At 37.3% G+C, this 24,268-nt stretch overlaps 1 protein-coding gene across 2 annotated transcripts in view; it reads left to right on the forward strand.

Annotated features, from left to right (window-relative positions):
- Positions 1-253: 253 nt before the first annotated feature.
- The window catches only part of LOC142358212 (filamin-B-like), a 62,620-nt gene continuing 38,605 nt past the window's right edge, over positions 254-24,268 (forward strand). The window contains exons 1-3 of one of the 2 annotated variants that reach the window (XM_075409664.1): positions 254-274; positions 22,163-22,267; positions 22,686-22,862. In XM_075409664.1, the coding sequence (XP_075265779.1) occupies positions 22,180-22,267; positions 22,686-22,862 (265 nt within the window). In that variant the 5' untranslated portion in view covers positions 254-274; positions 22,163-22,179. Of the gene's footprint in view, positions 275-475; positions 946-22,162; positions 22,268-22,685; positions 22,863-24,268 lie in introns of those variants that run through there. The other variant, XM_075409663.1, reaches the window with a different exon arrangement.

A 24,268-nucleotide genomic window follows, 5' to 3' on the forward strand; every position in this document is an offset into this window, starting at 1 on the left:
CTTTATTCTATATAGTCTGAATTCTTGCGGCTGTTTTCTTGTGCAAGTTCTGAACTGCAAAACCGGTACTCGAAAACATGAATAGAGATTAACAATAACCAAAAGAATACATATCATGGTATACAAATAAAAAGATACATATCATAGTTGTTCAAAAAGTAAAACAGTTGACGTGACTTGAAAGATCGACATTCTGTCGACTTAATTTATAATGCATTTGAAGATATCTCTTCAAAATCTCAATTATTTCTCGTGAAAATAACTCTGAAGAAACGTTAGTTCACTAAAACCACACGTTACAATTTATGACATTTCAGTTGATTTAATCATAAGCGTTTTTGATCACTCTTCATTTAAACGAACGGCTTCAGAATCGATTAAACTTAAACAGAACCAAGGTTGAGGTCCGAGACGGAAAGTAGATATGCCAGAGGTCCAGATGACCGCACGATCGTGCGTTCAAATTTACATAGTCTGGAAACACGGAAAAGTGCTCGAAAGTCTGATCATAAAACGTACGAATAGTCTGATGAACGCACGAAAGTGACTGAGGTGAAAACTTCCAGTTATCCTCAGACGTTCCTGCAGAAAGTGATTGATAATTAGATATATCTACCTCGTCGCAGTTAACCATGCATCACTTAGTGCAAATGTGAAAAGAAAACTGGGCTGCAAATTTATTCGACCTCGCGGCAAAGACAAAACTTCTGACGACGTTTTTATAATTTCGATCCCTCTATAGTCGTATTCTTTCTTCCGTGCTTAGTAGTTTATATCTAAAACAACACATTGTCTCATTTCGATTTATTGTATTATTCTATTAGTTATTGCAGCTGCACAAACAGCTTACGCTGTTTGTATTATTCACGTCAAAATAACGTCACAAGTTAATTCAAGAAACTTGTGATCAAAATCATTGATGCTTTCTAATTGCTGATAGAGAAGGTTAAAAAATACGCACACATCTATACTGCAATTTCGACCGAATAAAAAACGTAATCTCATTTCTAACGACGTTCGTATTAAACGTTTAAGCTATTCAAAAAATTATGGGTATTGTAGCCGTTAAAAGCAATAACACTGGAAAAACTCAAATTGAAAACTTATCGAATTGTGACAGCAATTTTTGAATCACGTAACGACTGGCCTTAAGACGCTGCAACTTAATATTATTAGGACAGATACTTTGCAGAAAAAGAATATATCTGTAATACGTTTTGTTTCATATTATTGGCATAACCTTTCAACCTCGAAAAGTTAGCTATATAGCATTATGAGGCAATAGTTCTTATAAGATAAAATTCTACTAGGCTGGTACAGTTTATTCCATACGGGATTGCATTGCGTATACCAGGTCATTAAACAAAGGAAAAGCAAAGATAAAATGCCTAAAATCTGTTTTTTATATGTCTGAGTTCAAAATTAAGCTGCGGGACTGAACTGAGGTTATTTATAATATTAAATGTTATTGTCATGTTGTTTTAGGTATTTTAGTTATGCTCAGACTCCCTTCAAACTTAAAGCGTTCGAAGTTGTTCAGTTTCTGAATAAAAGTACAGTGATTTTCAAATCAAAGAACAACGATTGTTTCGAGGTAGCATCTTTTCAACCATTTTATTGACTAGGTTGCCCAAAAAAACTTTTTATATTGGCAAATTTGTTGGGCTTTTCGTAAAATCATTAGATCATTCAGCTCTAGTTTGAAATTTTAAGTCAAAACTACCAAATTATGGAATAAAGTGATATTTGTTTCAGACATCACAACTTTCTTTTCTCAATTTTCCAACTGATTGTTTGTCTAAATTTTCTGCAAAATCATGGAATTAACCTTCATTATAGTTAATAACCTGAATCCGTACCCTCATTTTTTTGTATCAAAACAACTTTTAACAGTTCTATTGATTAGTTACTCATGAGCTCTCTTGATTATTCACTCATGATTAGTTACTCTATGAACTAAAACCAAAAGTTCAGAATACATTACGTTAAGATTACCGATTAAAAGGGTTTTTGTATCAAAACAATTTTTAACATTTCTATTGATTAGTTACTCATGAGCTCTCTTGATTATTTACTCATGATTAGTTACTCTATGAACTAAAACCAAAAGTTCAGAATACATTACGTTAAGATTACCGATTAAAAGGGTTTTTGTATCAAAACAATTTTTAACATTTCTATTGATTAGTTACTCATGAGCTCTCTTGATTATTTACTCATGATTAGTTACTCTATGAACTAAAACCAAAAGTTCAGAATACATTACGTTAAGATTACCGATTAAAAGGGTTTTTGTATCAAAACAATTTTTAACATTTCTATTGATTAGTTACTCATGAGCTCTCCTGATTATTTACTCATGATTAGTTACTCTATGAACTAAAACCAAAAGTTCAGAATACATTACGTTAAGATTACCGATTAAAAGGGTTTTTGTATCAAAACAATTTTAACATTTCTATTGATTAGTTACTCATGAGCTCTCTTGATTATTCACTCATGATTAGTTACTCTATGAACTAAAACCAAAAGTTCAGAATATATTACGTTAAGATTACCGATTAAAAAGGTTTTTGTATCAAAACAATTTTTAACTTTTCTATTGATTAGTTACTCATGAGCTCTCTTGATTATTTACTCATGATTAGTTACTCTATGAACTAAAACCAAAAGTTCAGAATATATTACGTTAAGATTACCAATTAAAAGGGTTTTTGTATCAAAACAATTTTTAACTTTTCTATTGATTATTTACTCATGAGCTCTCTTGATTATTTACTCATGATTAGTTACTCTATGAACTAAAACCAAAAGTTCAGAATACATTACGTTACGATTACCGATTAAAAGGGTTTTTGTATCAAAACAATTTTTAACATTTCTATTGATTAGTTACTCCTGAGCTCTCTTGATTATTTACTCATGATTAGTTACTCTATGAACTAAAACCAAAAGTTCAGAATACATTACGTTAAGATTACCGATTAAAAGGGTTTTTGTATCAAAAAATTTTTTAACATATCTATTGATTAGTTACTCATGACCTCTCTTGATTATTTACTCATGATTAGTTACTCTATGAACTAAAACCAAAAGTTCAGAATACATTACGTTAAGATTACCGATTAAAAGGGTTTTTGTATCAAAACAATTTTTAACATTTCTATTGATTAGTTACTCATGACCTCTCTTGATTATTTACTCATGATTAGTTACTCTATGAACTAAAACCAAAAGTTCAGAATACATTACGTTAAGATTACCGATTAAAAGAACAGATAACTTTAGTTATTAGGTTATTGGTCATATCATTGCTTTTAAAGATTGTTTTTCAGTTATTTAAAAGTGCCTTTAATGTTTTTGAAACTGACCTATAGTTGAAATTATAGATTGAGAGAATCTTTGTTTGGAGCCATCGCGGTTGACTAAAAATATTAACAATTCATCAGATGCGCAGATTAAAAGCGCTCTGGATTACATTTCTTTTGTACTCTATTGGGAAGTGGTACTTGATGATCTCCTCTCTCAATGACTCAGATTAGGAGCTAAGAGTCCTTGCCCTCTTCCAATTGAAACTGCGGTACATTCTTTGTTTGTATAACAATTTAATATAAGTCAAGCCAATAATGAATGCATTTTTGGCTTCGAAATTGCTGTTTATATACTTGGATAAACTGTGCTAGTTGGGTGCAAAGAGGGCGCCAGTCGGTTGTAAAATGTCAGTGTATTTTTTGTATAATTTGAAATGAATGTGTCATCTATCGACACAAAAATTAGCTGGCGCAACTTTTAGCAGGCACTTAAGGAAATATCACTACTCAAAAACCACAATTCGTGATACTTAACCGCGCACTGAGTGCTTAAAGTAGCGTCCCTTGTTTTTAGAATAAAAATTATTTGGCTGCTACCACTAGCTAATTTGGCCATGCCTTAGCGGCGCGTGGGACGTGACATGAATCTATCACAAACGAACAGATTATTACGACCAAAAAAATTGAGTCGAAATTTTCAATAACACCTCTTAAATTATGATATTTCTGTCGTTTCGGCATTGTCCTGATGAAATCTGTTGGCCAATTGCCGTGTCTTCTAATTTGTGTGTCGGCTAATACCCTTAGCCCGGTCTTTTATGAGTTTGAAGAAATCGCGTAACTTTTTACAATTCAAAGAATTTGAATTGTATTGGGGCGCTGTCTTTTTTTTTAAGATGTGTTCACACATTTTTCAATGACTTTGATCTTTCAAAACGGGATAAACAGGTAAAGCCCAGCGGGCATTAAGTTTCATTAGAGGCCCAAAGTGAACGTTAGTAGTCCGTCAAGTACTTAGAGTGTTGCGGCTGCTCGGATGGCCTCAATTCAAGGTTAAATGGTCATTTTTAGGAGTTTTTGGGCTCAAAATGGTGCAATTTTTCATGTTTTTTTATGATTTTTTTGAGTTTTTTGTTTGATTAGTCTTAGGTTGAAGTTTTTAAAAATTGATGAAGGCCTGTTATGAAACAAAATTGCCTGTTATGACCATTTTATGAGCTATATGTTTTGGTATTACAAACACAAACGCACAAAATGATACCAGTTTTTGCAATTTTTTTCAAGTTTTTTGAAATTTTTTGTCATTTTTAGCATTTTTCCAGCTTCAAGGGTCAGTAAATCTACTTTAAGGTTTGATAATAGGGCACTGTATAGTTTCTAGTAATAATGGAGTGGTTTTAAACATTTTAATGTCTCGAATTTTTAGCGTTTTTTAAAATAAAATCTGCAATTTTTTTGAGGTTTCCTAATAAAGTTTGACAATTTTTGATATTTGTCCATACTCGACTGCCAGGAAACCTATTCCTCGGTCTGAAAAAGTTACTGCATAGTTGTTAGTTTCACTGGAGTTGTTTTCAACAATGTAACCTTTCAAATTTTGAAAATTTTCTGATAAAACTTACAAGTTATTTAATTTTTTTCGAAACATTTGTCTCTTATACAGTTTTTTTTTGCCTGAGTAGCCAGATAACCTGTTACAGGGTTTGATAGCATGTTATTAAATAGTTGCTAGGGGTAATTGGATGGTTTTCAACATTTTAATAGAACAAATTTCTGTTTTTTGAAATTTTTTTTAAATTATTGCCTATCGATCTTTGAACCAATTAATTTTTTAAGGCTTGGAATTGGTTTACTGGATAGCCTCTAGAGACACTAGAATCATTTCTTAAGAAATGCTTCTGAGGATAATAATATCGCGACATTCAGCAGCCTTTCATTGAAGTTTGCAATTGATTTCATTTTTTTTAATTTTTTGGTCATTTTCGAGTTAATCGATCTTCAAGGGCCAATTAATTTTTTCAGGCCTTGCAGATATAATACTGCACCAATTTCAGAAACAAAATTTGGTTTTGAACATATTCTTGAAATAGGTATATTTAAAGGGATCAAATTTTGCCTTAGGGGTAAAAGCTTAAAAGTTTGAGCAATGATTATATATTTGTTTAGTTTGATTGTTTGTTTCTCAGTTTTTTTGTGATAATTTTTGATTTTGGTTGCGTTAGCTGGCATCGTTGATTTGATCTGCTGGTCGAGTAGAGTAATTCTAAGTTTTCATTCAATTCTTTGAATTGTATTTCAGGACTTGTCCTGCTATGTTTTTTCCTTTGTTTTTCAAGTCGGTTCATGCGAGGTTTTCAGAACACTCGAAAATATCGATCTTTTTCAACAACATATAGAATCAAACTGTAACGACTTACTACAAAAAAAGAAAAAGTTAAAGGCGCAACTTTAATCCGCGGCTATAATCCATGATATTGACTTTCCAGAGCTTTTCATTGTTTATTCCAATTTACTTGTTAAATCTCGCAAAATTTTTTTATCGTTAATGCTCTTATTCAGTACTTTTATGCTATGGTTCTATACTGCTTGATGTAATTTCCTGAAAAATTAGTCAGCAATGTTCATTTTATAGACTTCAATTTGTAGTGTACAATACAATATAGAAAAATTCATATTTAAAACATATCACCGTGAAGTTATCATATGTAAAGTTCAAAAATGTACAGAGTAAAACCATTTAGATCAAACATCAGAAAACATATTAAACAATAGTAAATTAATAAAGCAGAGCTCTCACTTTTCAGACCACAATTTCTTTAAACCCCCCCCCCCCCCCCCCAAAAAAAAAAAAAAATGATGTGGCACTTCTATTAAAAAAAACCCGAAACAGTAAAGCTATCATGAGCGCTTTTCTTATAGATATAATGTGTTTCAAAACAGCTCAATCTCGCCACTTTTCTTAAATAGGGTGGGTGCTCAACATGAGTCAATGTATGGGGTTGATTATTGGCTGTTATGGCTTAATTTGAACTTCGTCAATCTTGTAGATTAGCACAATATTTCTTGTCTAGAAATTACACACTATAAATGCTGTACCACTAAACGTCTTCATTTGAAATCAGACGAAAAATGCTTCTGTCCTGTTTTTTTTATCGACCGGATCACTCAACCATTTATTGCGTTTTTTCTACACAAAAAATTCTGAGAAAGCGGATGTAAAATATTATAAGTTGTGGCTGAATACGTTAAGAAGTATCTTAAAATGCGGTCTTTGGTATCTTTACACTTTAATTTTACACCATTGCGCAATTTACAATTTATTCGGCTGTGTTGGCCGATTTTTAGTGTTTTTCTGTTTCTTTTTAACTCCTTTTGTCATCTCCTTTTGTTCCTTCTCTTTCAGCAATCTGTTGAAAATAATCTCCCATTTAAGATTATTCGCCTTATTCAAGTACCAGTCAACTGTTCGCCTTGCATTATCACTCATTGATATTTCAGGACTTGTAGTTACAAACTGTAAGCACTCCCGAAAAATGTCCGCCTTGCTTGTCTCGACTTCGCAAAGCGCTTTCTTTTTGAGCCTGGACTTTGCGCAGTTTCTGGCGTTTCTCGATTCGCCAGAAATCTGCATTGTTGACATCTCTTCACAATCCTCGGCTGTTTCGACATCATAATCGAACAATGTTAAGGGATCTTCCGAATTCCGTTCCGTTTGTGAATGTAGCCCTTTTGAGCTTCCCGCAACGCTGGGTACCTCCATATGATACCCTTTGGTACTTTGGAAGCTCATGTTGTAACTCGATTGACTTACGAGTCCAGGTCCCAGGTTCCCAGGAATTCCATTAAAATTTTGTACAAATTCGTGATTAGTTACAACTTTGTGGTACGGGGGTGGTGCTGACTGGGCGTGGTTGCCATAGTAATCTTGATCTCCGTAATTCGAGCCAAAGAGATTTTGTGAAGCGTCTGGACGAACACTATTGACCTGGAAAACCGGAGATGGGTAGGGTTGCGATTCTTTGACGGTTACAGAAACCGCTATTTGTGGTTCCTCAATTTCAACCGGCTGTCCGTATGGAATTACAAACGAATTGGGTTGCAACTCTTGTGGCACAATTTTATTGGTTCTGATGCCAGACACTTCTACAGAATTTTCGGCCTGGGCTGAAGGGGGAACAAGTAATATTCCAGAATCATTATTTGCCGACGTTGAAGAGCTGTGGCAATAGCTCGCCTTCTTCTCGCACAACGCCTCAATCGGTTCTGGATATCTATCTTCATTGTAACGTTGCAGGTTGTCTGTTGCATCTAAATACTGACTTAAAACACCCGCATTCCGTTCAGATATGGTCTGAATATTATAAACGTCAACATTAGTGTTCCCCAATCCTGGTTCCAGCAGACTAACGTCTGAAGAAAGTTCATTTGCTTTGAACTGGTCAGAAAGAGGAGCTGCAGACTCTTTGAAATCACTCTGATATTGAACTTGTTCATCAGTAACCTCACGTCCAACTTGTTGCCCGTATTTTTCCAAGGTGTCGGAATTAACAAAGAGAGCGTGTTGCGAGACGTCGGGCAAGCTTTCGCGCATCTGGGGAACTTGGATAAAGTTATCGTAATCGGGTTTCAGAGCGGCCATGTAACCCAAGTCCATTTGCAGAGATTTAGAAACCATGAGAAAAATTGTTTCTAAAGACTTATCCTGCGCCCTGAATAAATAGAGAACCTAGTTTCAAAAAATTAGAGAATGAAAAGGTCATGGACTGTAGCCATGAAAGTTGGGGTCAATTCTACATACCCCGCGCCCTGGGTAAAACTTTGTTGAAACCTGTTTTTCAAAAAAATATTTTATAACACGTTACTATATGCTGAAAAATAGCACGTGCGCAGGGGCGTATTCAACGCAACCAAAAATGAAAATGCAGATCAGTTAATAGTAATAATGCAAAATGAAATGAAGGTTTATTTTATGCTGCGTTTCTCAAAAAGTGACAATTCCAGACAGAAATACGTAATAACTATAAAATTAGAATCAACAGAATATTGTTTAGTTTTATTACTTTATTGTCATATGATAACCTGTCGACAGAAATGCACGATAACATAACGTTTATGAATACTTTGCAGTCCAGTCTATGAATAACACATTAACCAATGAATTTAAGAGTCGACCGATCGTTTGAAAGAATAAAATATCAAGGCTAAATTAAGACATACCACAACGCAAACAGTTCACCTCCAGTCGTTCAATGAACTCTAGCTGGGCAATAAGACATACCAACCTTGTTCCAAGTTCCTATCACAATTCGAGGTTATCAGCAGTTCATCTACTTGACTATTTCAGCTTTTTATCCCAAAAATTTGTAATATACAAGCGTGGCAAGCTTATTGCTTTTGATTTTTGTCCATGCACTGTAGAGAAAAAATAGTTATCGTTTTGAAACTGAAGCGAGACATCGCTTTAAAGCTCCCAGATTCCAGGTTCAATCTGTAATTTCTAGAAAAAAAAATAAAGGTGACGGAAAACACTCTTTCGTTCGATAATGTTAATTCATCGGAATTTCAACTGTAAATCCACAACGTTAAAGCTTATGAGCAACTCGATCCTTCTTCATCAAGGCAAAAGCACCTCTAAATGGCCCGGCAAATCTAGCTATCTTTGCTAGCAGGTATTTTGTCTGAGCTGAGATTGGTCACCGATACGTTTTCGAAACATAAAAATATTAAGCCTAAAAAGAGCGCAATCGATTTAGTAAATTAGTAGGCTCAACGACAATTATGTTAAACGAACTTTTTCTGAGCTCTCTACGTATAAAAGAACAGATATAAGGCTTATATGGTTAAGAAATTACGTAAAAAACTTTCTCGCTGCTTTATTTCTCGCTTTGTTTAAATAGCGCTTTAAAAAGATTGTTCATTTTGCTATTTACTCAGTAACATTCTCCGGCCCGGATGCTTAGTGTCAAAGTCAATTTCCACTAGCCGTCGGAGTCGACCAGAAGAACGGATGAGACCATATGGCCCAATAAACGGAGTAAACTGAGCAATGCGGCTGCTCTTCTTAACGGATTTGTTGTCAAGAAGATCCTTTCTTTCAGTATTAAAGGACTCTCCTTGCACCAGGTACTGGAGATGGCGCTCGGCTTCGTCAAGCTCAACAGGGCTGCTATGCTGCCGTCTAGGGTGCGGTAACTTTCATGAGATGGTAAAAGACGGAGCACATATGCGGTGACACCTAGTAGTTTTTGATAAGAATTGAACTTATCAAATGAGATTAGATTAATGCTTTGTTCCTTAGGGGGCTTGGTTACGGATGCGGCTAGAGATGAGATGGAGTCATCATTTTGTTCCTTGGTTACAACGCCCAGCTTGATGTTATCAAAGACGTCAGTATTTGGTTCAAAAGGGAATTGCTTTGTTCTCAAGAAGTCAGGACCCCTCATCCAGCTACTTAATTGCAAAACTTCAGCGGACATACCACGCGTGCCAGCATCTGCCGGATTATCACAAGTGGCGACGTGGTTCCATTGGTCAACGCTGGTGTTCTCCAGGTTTTCACTAACACGATTTGCAATGAAGATGGGGTGTTTGTTTGTTGAGTTTATCCACTGCAAGACGATGGTACTATCTGTCCACATAAAAACTTTGTCCACAGTAACCGTTAATGCTTGACAGATTTCCCTTTTTAAACGGGCAGCGAGGAGAGCGGCTTGTAATTCCAACTTAGGAACTGTCATTACCTTCATATTGGCAACACGGGCCTTGCCCAAGACAAACGCCAGCTCTGTTATAAACTCCCCGGAGGTGCAAGTTACTTGAGCCCTATGAAAACCTACTGCACTGAATACGTCTTGCGAGTTGTCACCAAACATGTGGAGTTCAAGATGTTGGAATGGTCTTGAAAAGTAACTTCCCGTTATAGTGATCTCAGCTAACCGCGGCAGTTCCACACACCAGGCAAGGAATCTGTCAACTGTGTCTATAGGCAACTCGTCATACCAACTTTGTCCATTGACACGCCAGATGTCTTTTAAGATTAAGCGAGCACCAACAGTAAACGGTGCGACAAGACCAATTGGGTCGTTGACCTTTGACACTAGACTTAAAACCAAGCGCTCTGTTAAACTTTTTGTGATGGTGTTGTTAGTACCTCTACTCACAACTAGAGTATCGTTGTTGTGATCCCACTTAAGCCCAAGCACGTGCATTGATTCCTCCTTGGATGAAACGATGACCTTAGGTTCAGTGGATTGAGCTGACCCATCAATTTGGTCAGCCAGATCTGGTACATTGCTTACAAACTTAGTAAGCTTGAACCCACCTAGATGGAGAAGATGTACCAATTCCTTCGACCTAATGAGGGCCCTCTCGGGGGATTCCACTAAGTCTAAGTAATCGTCCATGTAGAAGTTCTCAAGGAAGGCTTTTGCAGCTTCTGGGTACTCCTTAGCATTATCACTCGCCGTGCGTTGAAGTGCGTAGTTGGCGCAGGTGGGCGAATCTTTTGCCCCAAAGATGTGGCGTGTATACTGGTGTAACAAAACATTTGATGTGGGGTCCTCCCGCCACAAAGAGCGCAATGATGGCTGATCACATGGTAACACTCCAACTTGAAGGAACATTCCCTCGATGTCGGCGGATACGGCAAATGGATGTTGTCTGAACAGTAGGAGTACATAGATTAGGTTTTGCAGTAAGTCAGGTCCGGTGAGTAATGACTTAATAAGAGATGCGCCATGGAAATTAGCTGCTCCGTTTAGTACCCTACGGACCTTGCCCAGATTGTTCGGGTTAACAACCGGATGTTGTGGTAGGTACCACTCTCGTTCCGAGCGACTTTCCACCTTATGAGCATCTTTGACCCTTACTTCGTAGCCTTTGTCTAAGTCCTCTTTGATGGTATTCCAGTACTTTTCCCTAAAAGTCTGGTCTTTCGCAAGCCGCTTTTCCAAAGATTTTAATTGAACAAGAGCTGAGAAATAATTGTTGGGCAGTTCGATATTATCTTCAGCCCATAGCATTCCGACATTACCTTTTTCCATTATGCACGGTGGTGTTTTCAAGAGTTTCATGCGCACGTGCATCCGAGGAGGATCGTGGGTCTACTTGCTTAAGTGCGCCGTACGACTCCATGTCGTACCAAGATTTTACCTGACTAACGAGTTCAAAGTTCTGCTCCATATTAGCTTTGAAACAAGTCGAGACTAAACCTGAAGACGACGGTAGAGGGCCACTTAGAACCCAACCTATGGGCAAGCGAACAGCGAAGGGCGAGGAATTCTCGACGGCAGCGAAGTACTGTAATATGCGGATGGCATGATACACATCCTGTCCAAGTATTATCTCGATGTTTCCATAGCAATATGTAACTGGGTCTAGATCTGCTAGGTGTGGGTATGTTTCCTGAAGTGCTTTAATGTTAATGACATCGGCGCCTACATTTAAATCTTCTTTTACGTAAAGGCTGACTATAAATGGTTCAAACGCTTGGTTGTCGCGTGGTGTTACAATTAGTTCAACTAACTTAGTGTCTACAACCTCCTCGGTATTTATACCCTTGACTGTTAGTTTCAGTGCTGTACCGTGCAAACCAAGTCTACTTGCAAGATCATTGGACACCCAATAGTTACTGCAAGCGGTATCGCACAAAACTAAAGCCGTGGTATCTTTACCAGAAGAGCTCTTCAACTGTAATTCAGTCACCTGAAGGAGGCCTTTCACATTACTCACAGATGACAAAGTGGTGGTCTTACTCGATGATTGGACACAAGGAACTTTACTTTGATTTGCGCCAGCATTAGAATTACTGTTGTTGTTGTTTGAAGGGGATTTTGATGGATATATCCTCTCAGTTCCATGGAGTAGTGTATTATGGGAGCTGTTGCAACCGTCTTTTCTGCATTTCCTAGGATTTGGGCTTTGCCTGAACATATGTTTTTCTCTCAAACATGAGAAACACAGTTTTGCTTCCGCCACTACCCTTGCTCGCTGAGTGGGAGACTTTTCTTTAAATACCCTACCTTCCCAGATGCGATGATTACCTTTACACACATTGCAGCGAGGGGTTGCAGGCGTTGCCGATGTTGAGGCTGGTCTCTGAGTGCCCTTAGTTTGTGTATTAGCAGCAAAAATTCTTGAGGCGACTTTGGTCTTTACTACTGAGTTGGTGTTATCCTCAGTTCTTGCCTTCGATGAAGTTTTCTTCATTAAATCATGTGCCTCGGCCTTCTCCTTTAACCAATCGTTGAAGTCAAGTAGTGTTGGTTTTACCCAATGTTTCTTCACTGTGAAGAGTGACCAAGACTCTTTCAGATTGAGCGGCAATTTTTGCACAGCCTTGTTGAGAATTGAGGCGCTCTTAAGGTCTGAGTCATATGAAAAAGATTTAAAGACCCCAACAAGACTTGAAATTGTTGCAGAATAGTTTATGATGTTATCACTATTGTGCTTCTTAAGTGGAGGAAAAGAGCTGAGTTTGTCTAAGTGTGCACTGACTACTGCCTGTGGTTGGCCAAATTTACGTTCGAGTGACTTAAGTGCGTCCTTATACATTAAACCACAGTATGCGAACTCAGCTATGGCGGTTTTAGCTTTTCCAGTTACAAGCATTTTTAAGGATGTTAACTTGACATCATCAGTCAAGGACTGTGCGTCTATGGCGCTTTTAAATTGTCCGAACCATTCGTGCCACTGCAGTGGATCACCATTGTACTAAGACAATTTCCACTCGGGCAGTGGATCGTTCTTCTGACAAGTAATTGTCTCCGCCAACTGCTTTATCAAATCCGCAGAGTCCAAAGAAGGAGCCGAAGGTGTGGGATGCGGCGGGCCGCCCCGACACAACGGGTTTGGAACGGTGGCTCCATACGTTGGCGGAATGATCGGATTGACAAAAGGTGGGGGCGGTACCTGTGCAAGAACTAAATGGATTCGCTTGCATGAAGTCTGATGCTACGTAATTTTGAGCGCCTGCTGCTGCTTGTACATGAGAGGAGCGGAGCGATGTAGTGATATTAGGTTTGATTAACGGGGCCGGTTTTGCGGTGTATAAGTTTGCAGATGTACGTGCAAGTGGTACTGCATTACATGGGACTGCTGCCGGAAAACGCCAGACATTTGGATCCGGAGGAGCAGGAGGTGCGTGGGTTATAGGGACAAAATTTTGGGGCTGAAAACTCTTTTGTGGGGGTGGTGGATGAATTAATTGAGGTACAAAACGTTTGCGGAGGAAATGAATGGTGCAGGCGGAGAATGGGGTAACAGATCGACATTATTCGACACGGGGTTAGTGGCGTACAGTGGGAGTGCTTGTGGCGACGAAGGAGGAAAGCGGAATGCTGGTGGGAATAACGGGAAATGCGGTGGTGCTGGGTTTAGAACGGGGGATGGGGAGGCTGGTACATTTATGTGTGCTTGTTGCGGATTAAGTGCTAGCGGAGCATTAACGAGTGTATTTAAAGGTGGTGAACGCGGAGGGCTGACTAAATTCAACTGTCCCGGCATGCTCGACGTGCGCGGGAATTGATGATCTAACTGTAAACCATCGAAGTGCATTGTTGCTTGAGACAGTTGTCGGGCTGTGTTTGGGGCGTTTATTTGAGTTGGCATACCAAAGTTTATTGGGGGTGATGGAGGCGTATATTGAGGCTGTTGCTGCTCTTGCATGATGTTGTTTGCAACATGTGCATCATTGGTTACATTGGTTCTACTAATTGGTTCTTGCGGCTCATGGACAGGGAGGTTGATGTCGGCCTCAACTTGACCATGTGTACTGAAATTGGAGTGTGAGTTTGGAAGTTGATTTGAAGAAGGTCGTTGGACTATTGCTTGGTTGGATTGGGTGATGGAACCAGAAAAGTGCAAACTCGGTTCGTTTGCAACATCTGCCATGTTCCGGCCGGTGACGAATTAACCCAATCTTGAACAAGTTTCTTGCTCTTGACTGAACTTCTTTCCGTAAAGAACCCACTCATTTTGCCTGTACCAGACCCGTCTGCTGATGATTTTCTCATCAACTCAATTTCCTCAAGGGTTGCAGCAGCTACTTCCTTGCGATGATCCTCCTCAAGCTGCTCAATTTCCAATTCCCGTAATTTTGTTTGTTTTACAATTTCAAGTCGCTGTCTAGCAATGCGAAGCTTTGCCTCATGTTGTTTCTCAAGTTCCTCCCTTTTGAGTCTTGATATTTCTAAGTCTCGTTGACGCTGACTGGGTCTTTTTGAGGAAGTTATATGTGAACCTGATCTTGAATGGTGAGAGGTATACAGCTCTGCTGTCTCTTTGTCATGGACCGAATTGATATGCCCTCGAGCAGCAGCATGAACTCATCAGTTTTCTTTGTTACAGTCTCTGACCATTTTTCAAGGTCCTTACAGGCAGCATCTGGATCTTCAATCTTTTGTGCCAGATCAAAGAGCTATTCATTTTTATCAACTACTCTAGTAAAAGCATCCTTGCGCTTAACAATCAGACGTTCGATCTTAACTTTCCTGTCTTGCTTATCAACAGCATTGTTAATTTCTCCATAGATGTTATTAGGTTCAGCCTCTAGTTTCGCCTTCGCACTATAAAGTTTGTTAAATTTGTCCTGCAATGTTGACATGATCTTATGAAAACAGGAACCACAAGTTTAATTGGTACTAATATGAAGTACATACACATACAACACAACACAAATGGGTTATACCGAACCCTAGTGTGACGGTTTGCCTAGCAAACCGCCAAAGAGCAAAGATGTTTGTCGAGTACAATAGTACCCGGCGAAAGAAAGAGAGAACGGTGCGCAGGAAGCGCGAAACGGGACAGAACGGGAGACGAGACGGACAGTAAGAGACGCCGAACGAGTAACGCACGACGCAACGGGAAACCGGACGGACAAACGGGAGAGTCGGGCGAAAAGCGCGCGACGAAGCGGGAAAATGGCACGGGCGGGACGGAAACGTCGGGCGGATGGCGCGCGACGAACCGGAAAAACGGCACGGGCGGGGCGGAAACGTCGAGCGGATAGCGTGCCACGAAACGGGAAAACGGTACGGAGGAGAAGGGAACGTCAAGCGGGTAGCGCGCGACGGGACGGGAAGCCGGGATAGCACGGGAGGGAGACGGTAAACCACAAGCAAGGAGGCGGGAAGATCAATGCTAGCAGACCACAGCAACAAACTCAGCCAAACAAGCTAGCCGTAACTCCAGAATAAACTTAAGTCACACCCTAGAAAGAAGGAGAGGACCTACTGCAGGTAAATAAGCACAAAACATTATGGGACTTTATCAACGGCATCAAAACATCAAACATGAAACAATTTTAGGGCAACGATGTAGTATAATCAAAAGTCGAAAAGATCAGGAAATTTACTAGCCGTAACTCCAGAACAAACTTAAGTCACACCCTAGCAAACCACAATACCCAGACAACAAAAGTGCATACTACAAAAATTAATAAAGCTACAACAAATTGCTAGCAAACAAGTGTGGTGAAAGTCACGAAACAAACCAGCCGTAACTACAAAATGAACTTAGGTCACTCCATAGCAAGGAACGAGACTAAACAACAAACCAGCATACTAGCAGAAAGAAATTTTACTACAGCAAAACTCAACATACTACATCATACAACAAATAAACGGGGGATAGAAAGAAACAAGGTGACACGGAAACAAAAAGGCCGGAAACGGAAAAAGAAACCAGATAACCTGCGGAAAACGGACTGTAGTGAATAACTCAAAGAATGGGGAGAGCAATACGTTTAGTAAAGCGCTATTGGAAAGTATCAACCACAAATTAGCCCGTAACTCGTGAGTAAACTAAATCACACCGTCAGTCAGTGGGTAGACCCCCACAAAAACGCAAGACTAAGAGACATTTAGGTTATCAAAGGCTTGAGTAAGTTCCGCCTCCTCGTACGCATGACGGGTGCAAAGCGTTTTACGACAGCGCTTTGAAAGTTTTTTCGGTTGGGAGCCTGTTATGAAGGACCGGAGGTTGTTCTTATGGGCTTACACTATTGTGAGTGTTTTCAGCTCAAGCGCAGGTCTTTGGTGTAAGATTCTGTACTCTTTAAGTAAACTAGGGTCTTTCTGTTTACGTCTAGACACAATGTCTTTCACTATATGGATGGTAACTAGAGTACTACGCTTGAGCTGATCGTAGATATCAGGAGTTCCCTCTCTGGGGCAACACACTATAGCTTCTATGCGCTCCTGATACTTTTCAAGCACTTCAATAAGCTGCGAAGGTGTTAAAGGCTTATTGTTGTTACTGCGATGACGGGACAATGAATTGTTCACCACATCACGCCACATAACTAGCCTCTTTTTATCACGGCAGAAGTGACTCAATTGAAATTGCGCGGTTTTTTGGACTTTCAAAGCGTTAGGATTAAAACTCAGACCCGGTAATGCGTAAATTCTTTTTTTATAATGGTCGCTTGAGGCAAAGTTTTTTTGGCGTGATGCAGTGAACTGGCAGCTAATATAAAAACCATATAATGTTTTTACAACATAATTGATATGAGCTTTGCTCAAACTCCGAACCTTGATGTTCAAGGCACAATTTTGAAGACTTTCCAAGAATGAGCGCTTTTTGTGAAAAAAAATCAGTTATCTGATCTTTTTCTGTGAAGTTTGAAAAACTTGACCAAAGTTTGAAAAACTTGACCAAACTTGTTTTTACAACGTTGTAATCTATCTAACTACTATATAAGTATGCTAGAACGATCGGATAGATTTTTTCCCAATTTTTTCAAATCTGGTCAATTTTTTCAAATTTTTTTCTTGCTTCGCGTGATTTTATTTCGTATAAGACTTTACCCGTTCCAATAACTAGTATTTAACCCGATTTGGTCAATTCCAAAATTTTGACCAAAAATTTTCAAACTCGATGTTTTTTCAAGGAAAAAAATATTTGGGGGTGGGTTATCGGTGACCGGTGAACTCAAAAAAAATTTGTTATTTGGGATAGGAAATGAGAATTGGGGCCTAGATTTGCCGGTCCCGAATATAAATATAGAGCATCAAGTACCAAAGTTTTAGTTTGGATATATCTTACAGTTTTTTTTGTTGATTTATCACTGATTGTTGCTCAGTTGTAGACCATTGTAGACCGTTGTAGACCATCACATTGTGTTCGTGGCCCAGTCACCGTTCGCCTGGGTAGCCGACACTCGAACTCCTCTTTCTCAGTACCAATTCACAAGCCAGCTCCCCAAATAAATTAAGTGAAATCGCATCCACCAAAATTTGATCATTTGGTAGCTGATAACAAAGAAACTAATTGTCCGGCACGTTTTTTAATCACTAGGGAAAATGAAATTTAGCCACGTACTTTTGTAAAATTTGAATTGTTCAAATTAAATCAGCAATGCTAGATTTTATAAAGAGTTGGCATTGCATCATTTCGGGGAATAGAGAAAATTTGCAAAGGAAGCAGAGAAATTTGCAAACGTGAGAGAACGATATTTTTGTAATCCAAATAACTAAAAGTGATTGGGACAGCGCAGTAACCACTGGCTGATGTGATGATGGAATTCAATGAGTGGTTCTGTTTGTCGCGGCACCAACATAAAGGTGACGGAAAACAGTCTTTCGTTCGATAATGTTAATTCATTGGAATTTCAACTAGAAATCCACAACGTTAAAGCTTATGAGCAACTCGATCCTTCTTCATCAAGGCAAAAGCACCTCTAAATGGCCCAGCAAATCTAGCTATCTTTGCTAGCAGGTATTTTGTCTGAGCTGAGATTGGTCACCGATACGTTTTCGAAACATAAAAATATTAAGCCTAAAAAGAGCGCAATCGATTTAGTATATTAGTAGGCTCAACGAAAATTATGTTAAACGAACTTTTTCTGAGCTCTCTACGTATAAAAGAACAGATATAAGGCTTATATGGTTAAGAATTTACGTAATAAACTTTCTCGCTGCTTTATTTCTCGCTTTGTTTAAATAGCGCTTTAAATAGATTGTTCATTTTGCTATTTACTCAGTAACAAAAAACAAAATTTAGAACGTTCTAATGAAGTGAAACATTTAGCAATTCTGGAAGAAAACTTGAGGTAAAGGCTAGAAAAAAAAAGAAAAAACCACTGAGGGATTGTTTTATTATTCTGAAAAACGACTAATTTATTTTAAATTAGTTTACCAAGATGTGATGATCTGGCATCTTTCACTTTTTCGTGCGCGAAGTTGACTATGGATGTTTCAGGGCCAATTATGAGGAACTAAACTCTCTAAAGCCAATTGATTTATAAAAGACTGAAATTCTAAAAACTTAAGGGAAAGACAAAAAATTGAAGACAACTTCATCTTCAAACATATTTTATTTGAATATCGAAGTTAGAATCTAAAAATTTTATAAACGTTTTTTAAGAGCTTGATTTATAATAAATGGAAAAAATTATACAACATGGTGGGCTTTAAGATTGAAAACGTGAAAACTTCGATACATAAAAATTTAAAAAACGCTTACTTATTCATTTACTTGACGGAGTGTCTCCATAGGTTGAAAGTAAATCCAAAATTTGATGTCTCGTCTTGTCTATAAAAAATTCTCTGTATTTTCCAGCCTCACTAATTCTCACAAACTAGCACTTACAACGTCAAATGAAACCTAGTAAATTTTTCACTGGAATTGATTCCAAGCGAATTGGAATATGAATTTAAAAATGCACAGTTATAAGCTCATAGCAGATCAGAAGTAAACAGACATAATCCAACACACAAGTTCCTTAAAAATTATGTACAAGGAAGCGCAAACATCGACAACCTTTTAAAAACTTTTTGTCAGTGCAGTGCATAAATAAAGGTTCCGGTATTCTCCTTGACAGTTCTGAACTAGAATTTTGTAAGGTAAAAAAATCTAAAATTCTACCTCCTTTGAAGTGTGTGTGTGTGTATGTGTGTGTATGTATGTGTGTGTGTGTGTGTTTGTGTGTGTGTTTGTGCGTGTGTGTGTGTTTGTGTGAATAAGTTTTATCAACTAGTAGTTTTTTGTACACAGTTAAGAACAATTCATTAATAGCAAGAATATTTGTTACTAAATGAGTTCAAACCACGAGTTGAACAAGTTTTCTATGGTTAGATATACCATGGTTATAAAGGTTTTAGCTTTGCCCGTGAATATTTGCTACCGTTTAATGTTCTTCCCCTCCCTAAATTTAAAAATTGTGACAAAATTTTTTAAAACATGTTACACACCCAAACTACTAATTGAAAAACATGAGGGCTTGCCTCATTGCCACCTTCTCGAGAGCTGCCATTAAAAAACTACCAGTAAAAAGACAACAAATTCAAGGCAAAAACTCAAAATTGAAATTCAAAAGCACCTAATAACAACGTCAAAATGCAATCAGATAAAACCTTAACTACACCAATTTACTTTTTTAAATTACACGGCAGATGAGACTTTTCCCTAATGATACTAGGTAAAAAGTCAACAAAAAGAAGAAAAATGATGAGAGTTTGAATATGCAATCAACGTTTTTCCAAACAAATAAATTCAAATCTCTTGAAGACAATTAGCTTTTAACGAATTAATTCTCGATAAATTTACTAAAGAGTCATTACAGGACCTGTCTTTGTGAAGACTAACCTATTGAAAGGGAGTAAAGATGCAGAAAAACTCAAAAACAAATAAAAACAGTTTTCGAAAGCATAAATTATTGAAACCCTTAAAATCATTGGCTATTATCTGAATGTTGTTTTTCTTATTTCAACTGTTATTAATACTAATTGAGCTGAAGTTAAACTGAAAGATTAAATAGGTTCTTTTAGAACCCATTTGAAACTCATTGGAATCTGTTTTTACGCAATGTGTTTAAAAAGATAAAATGAGACACAAATTTTGACCACCCACAAAAATTTCATGAAAACGTTTACCGTTCAACAAAAAAAATATCAGTTAAGACACAAAATCAACATCAACAGACACGTTAACTTTTGAAGTTATCAAGAATTGGATGGAACCTCTCAATGTTGAGAACGAGTTGCAAATTGAAAAGAACAACGAAAAATGAAAATTTAAACGAATTGATTTTGAAAACTATATAAATCATAAACTTCAACACTAAATGCTATAAACTGACTGCATTGAGCAAAATCATTCATTCAATCCACAATTAGAAGCTTATGAGACCTCTGGACATTTTACGACTGCTTGAAGGATTAAAAACCAGGCAAAAACAGCAAATTCAAAACAATTGGGAGATAACAGTGTCGAAGTCAATAAAAAATGAACTTTTCTATTAAAACTTTTCTGTTTTCAGTTGAGTTTTTAACTGCAATGAGTTTTTTTAAGAACATGATTTCAAAAACCCACTATATTTTGGAGAAAACCGTAGTATCAACAACATTATATCCGATAGTTTTTAACGGAAAACAAAAAGTACGCTAACTTATGCGTCAATATGAAGACAACAGCGTTTGTAATTCAGATGTCATCAATATGACATCACAATTATTCTTATGACTTTGAAAACAGCGACAAAAACAGACAAAAACAAACAAATCAGTGAGAAAAGAAAATGTCGAAGCCATCTAAACCATAAGCTTTTCTCCGAAAACTTTATCTATGATCCGTTGAGCGTCCTCTAACCCAATGGGAACTATAAATTTTCGTATCATGTGATAAAAATTCGAAAGGAACCAACATTAGCAAAAAAAAACAGAAATTGAAAACAATTTTATGAAAGTTTGTGGCATCGAAATCATAAAATCAATAGTTAGAAGACAAAACTGCTAGTTACATTAACTTTGGTTTAAGTAGAAAGGACATACAGTTCAAAAAAGTTTACGATGGGTTAATGTTCAACAAAAGTCTTGGAAAATTCTTTTGAAGTCTTAACAGCTTTTCGCTGTCCACTCCAATTACTAATTAGGTTCACTTAGTGCTCATTTAGAAGCCTATTGCACTTTTATTCAATAAGTCTATGCCATAGGACTACAAAAATTAGTAATATTTCAAAAAAAATCAAAATTTAATTAAAAGTTACAAAAACTCAGAGTCGAAGCCAAGAAAAGATGAGCGTTTCCTGGAAAATAATTTTTTTGTTCATTGGCATCATTTGCCTGTGAATGAGGTTTGTTGTTAACGGAGCCTTGATATGAAACGTGATTAGTCTATGAGTGGCTTTAAAAACAAAAGGATATGAAGCGTTTTCTAAAAATCAGCCCTCAAATGGAATTGGTGTTTTTTATGGTAAATTTACCTATCAGACAGAACTAGCTTTCTTATCGCTTTTCCTCTATAAGGAACACAAAATTGATTCATTTTGAAGCGTAAAATGCAATTTTGAAAAATTACTCTAAAAGTGAACAAAATCATGCCAAAAAATCCGTGTTCACACAAAAGTTTAAACCTCGATAACTCCTCGAAAAAAACGAAATTCAAAAAACTTTTTTAATTTCAAATTCTACGCTGGACTAGCTTTTTAGTGATACCACTCACATTTCTCTATGATGAATATATTGATCGGCCAAAATTGAATGAACAAAAAAACTCATTTGAGTATATAGTCCCCCCCCCCTACAAGTGGGGTCGGAACAATAATTTCAATGGGCGCTCATTTCAAACAATTCACGTTTACCTGATATTATCTCGGTTTGTTCAAGCGTTGATAGAGGCATGCAATTCACGTTGACCTGATGTTATCTGGGTTTTTTCAAGCGTTGATAGAGGCATGCAATTCACGTTGACCTGATATAATCTGGGTTTGTTCAAGCGTTGATAGAGGTATGAATATATCACCCTTTTCAAGGGTGATATGTCACCCTTGAAAAGAAAAAAAAACTAAAAAAAAACTAAAAAAAACTGAAAAACGCTGACCCTTCAGCTATTATCATTATTACACTGTGTTTAAGGTGAACCCCAGGTGACTATGAGTGGACTGCATGGAGACGTGAAAGTGAATGTGAACAAAACTAGTGACGTCACATACCAGGCAAACTACACCGCTTACATGCAAGGTAAGTCTCCTGAAAAGAGAAAGAACGATTGTATCTTCCACAAATTGGCTTCCGCCGTGATCTTATGGCTGCTGTTGTCATCATCTGGCATCGTGTTGAGATTAGGATTTGGAGGCATCCAGAATTACGTACTTCACAACCGTAATTTCGCCAATTATTCCTGTAATATTTTTGAGCATACTTTTTGGGAGCGAACAAAATCGATTTTCAGTGAATTTTGCAAAGTAATACTTTGTTCCATTTATGTAAATGACAAACAAGCAATACTTAATAAATTAACGTACATTTGATTGTCGAGTCAAAATTCTGTACCTGTTGGGTCGAATGGTCTTCCCGCAATCTTGAGTCTGAACCATTGTTATGCTTCTTAAACAAAAAGCAAACTGAATAATTTTAACATTTTTCATAATGCCTTTAGGAATGTACCTGGTACATGTGACGTACGCTGACAAGCAAGTGAGTGGCTCACCATTCAAAGTGGTGGTGCACCCCAGTGTCAACTCCCAGGCAGTAGAGGCATTCGGACCAGGTCTCAAGGAGGGAGTTATCGGGCAGCCGATCAAGTTTGGAGTCGACACAAGAGCTGCAGTTCCAGGTTTGCTAATTTCACACATGTTTTTGTCTTCAATGGAGTAGATTAAAAACATTGTTTAAACGAAATTAACTGCTTGTCGAACATTAAGTCTCAAATCACTGGACAAATCATACATAAATCATTTTAATTTTTTTCTCAGTTGTTTTGAATTGTACTTTATTAAAACATTAATTTCATTTGCTTCTTCCTAAATTAAATGACTCTGGAAGGTTCAGAAGTCCTAAATTTAACTTCACACGCTTGGCTCCGATTTTTGAGAACAACATATTCAATTGCGTCTTCCTAAAAGAAAACAGTAAGTTAAGTTCAAATGAACATGGATTTAGAAAACGCTGCTCTACAGTTGCTCAGCTTTTCTTGTTTCTGGATGAAGTTTATTCAAACTTCGATGAAAATTTCGAACAGCATGTATTATATTTTGACTTCATCAAGTCGTTCGAACTATTTGCCATGAAATTTTGATCAAAAAGCTAGGTTATTTTGGATTTGATATTATGTTTATATTTCTGATGAAATCTTACTTAAATTTCATAACGCAAAGTGAAAGTTGAAATTTTTAAATCAAAATCTCCTTAGGTTACCAGTGTAGTACCTCAAAGCAGTGTACTCTTTTTTCTTATCTATAGGGACTACTTTCTTGGGTTAACTCGTTCTTCGAGTGTCTTTTGTTTCCCTGATGACACTGAGTTATGCTTATCAATTTTGATCTGTTTAATAAATGCCAAGAGGACATCGATTTGTTATACACACGGTCGGAAGAAAAGTCGTTTCAATTTCAATTTATTAAAATCTCATTTTCTGCATTTGAGTAAAAAAAATTAAGAGGCAGATCTGAGCCACGGTGGTTTTAAGCTAAGTTGAACTAATGTTACTTCTGATTTGGGCATCAATGCTACCGATATTTTTTTGTGAATGTCACCTCAGAGGTAAACTTGGAAAGCTAGTTGGACGTTCAATAATCTACGCCGCAGTGTTCCATTTAACTTTTCCCGCTTTGATAAAAATCGTGTATTCTGCTGTAATGTTTTGTCAATTTTACTGTACGCATTGCAAGCCCGGTTTCCAGATGTGAAACTTCTTCCGATGATAGAGCTTTTAAATTTAAAATGGTTAAAGTGATGCTTTCAAGAAGGTTACCGTACACATTCACTTCGTGTTTCCAACCCTTTACCGATAGGTTACCAGTTAATCGAGTAAGATATTCGGTTTTTGTCTACATCATTAAGAAGAGTTGCATCACCTGGTCAAACCGGGTCAAAACCCAGTCTAAATATCCGTAAAATCCACAACTACTGACTCGAAAACTTTTTTTCCCCAGCATTACGGTAATTATTACAATTACTGTAATTATTAACAATTTTCATGAGCACTCTTCTGTTAATAATGCTGCCATAAATTCACACGGT

This window comes from Convolutriloba macropyga, unplaced genomic scaffold (assembly GCF_964194025.1).
Source record: "Convolutriloba macropyga unplaced genomic scaffold, txConMacr16.3 SCAFFOLD_560, whole genome shotgun sequence".
Classification (NCBI taxonomy): Eukaryota; Metazoa; Xenacoelomorpha; order Acoela; family Convolutidae; genus Convolutriloba; species Convolutriloba macropyga.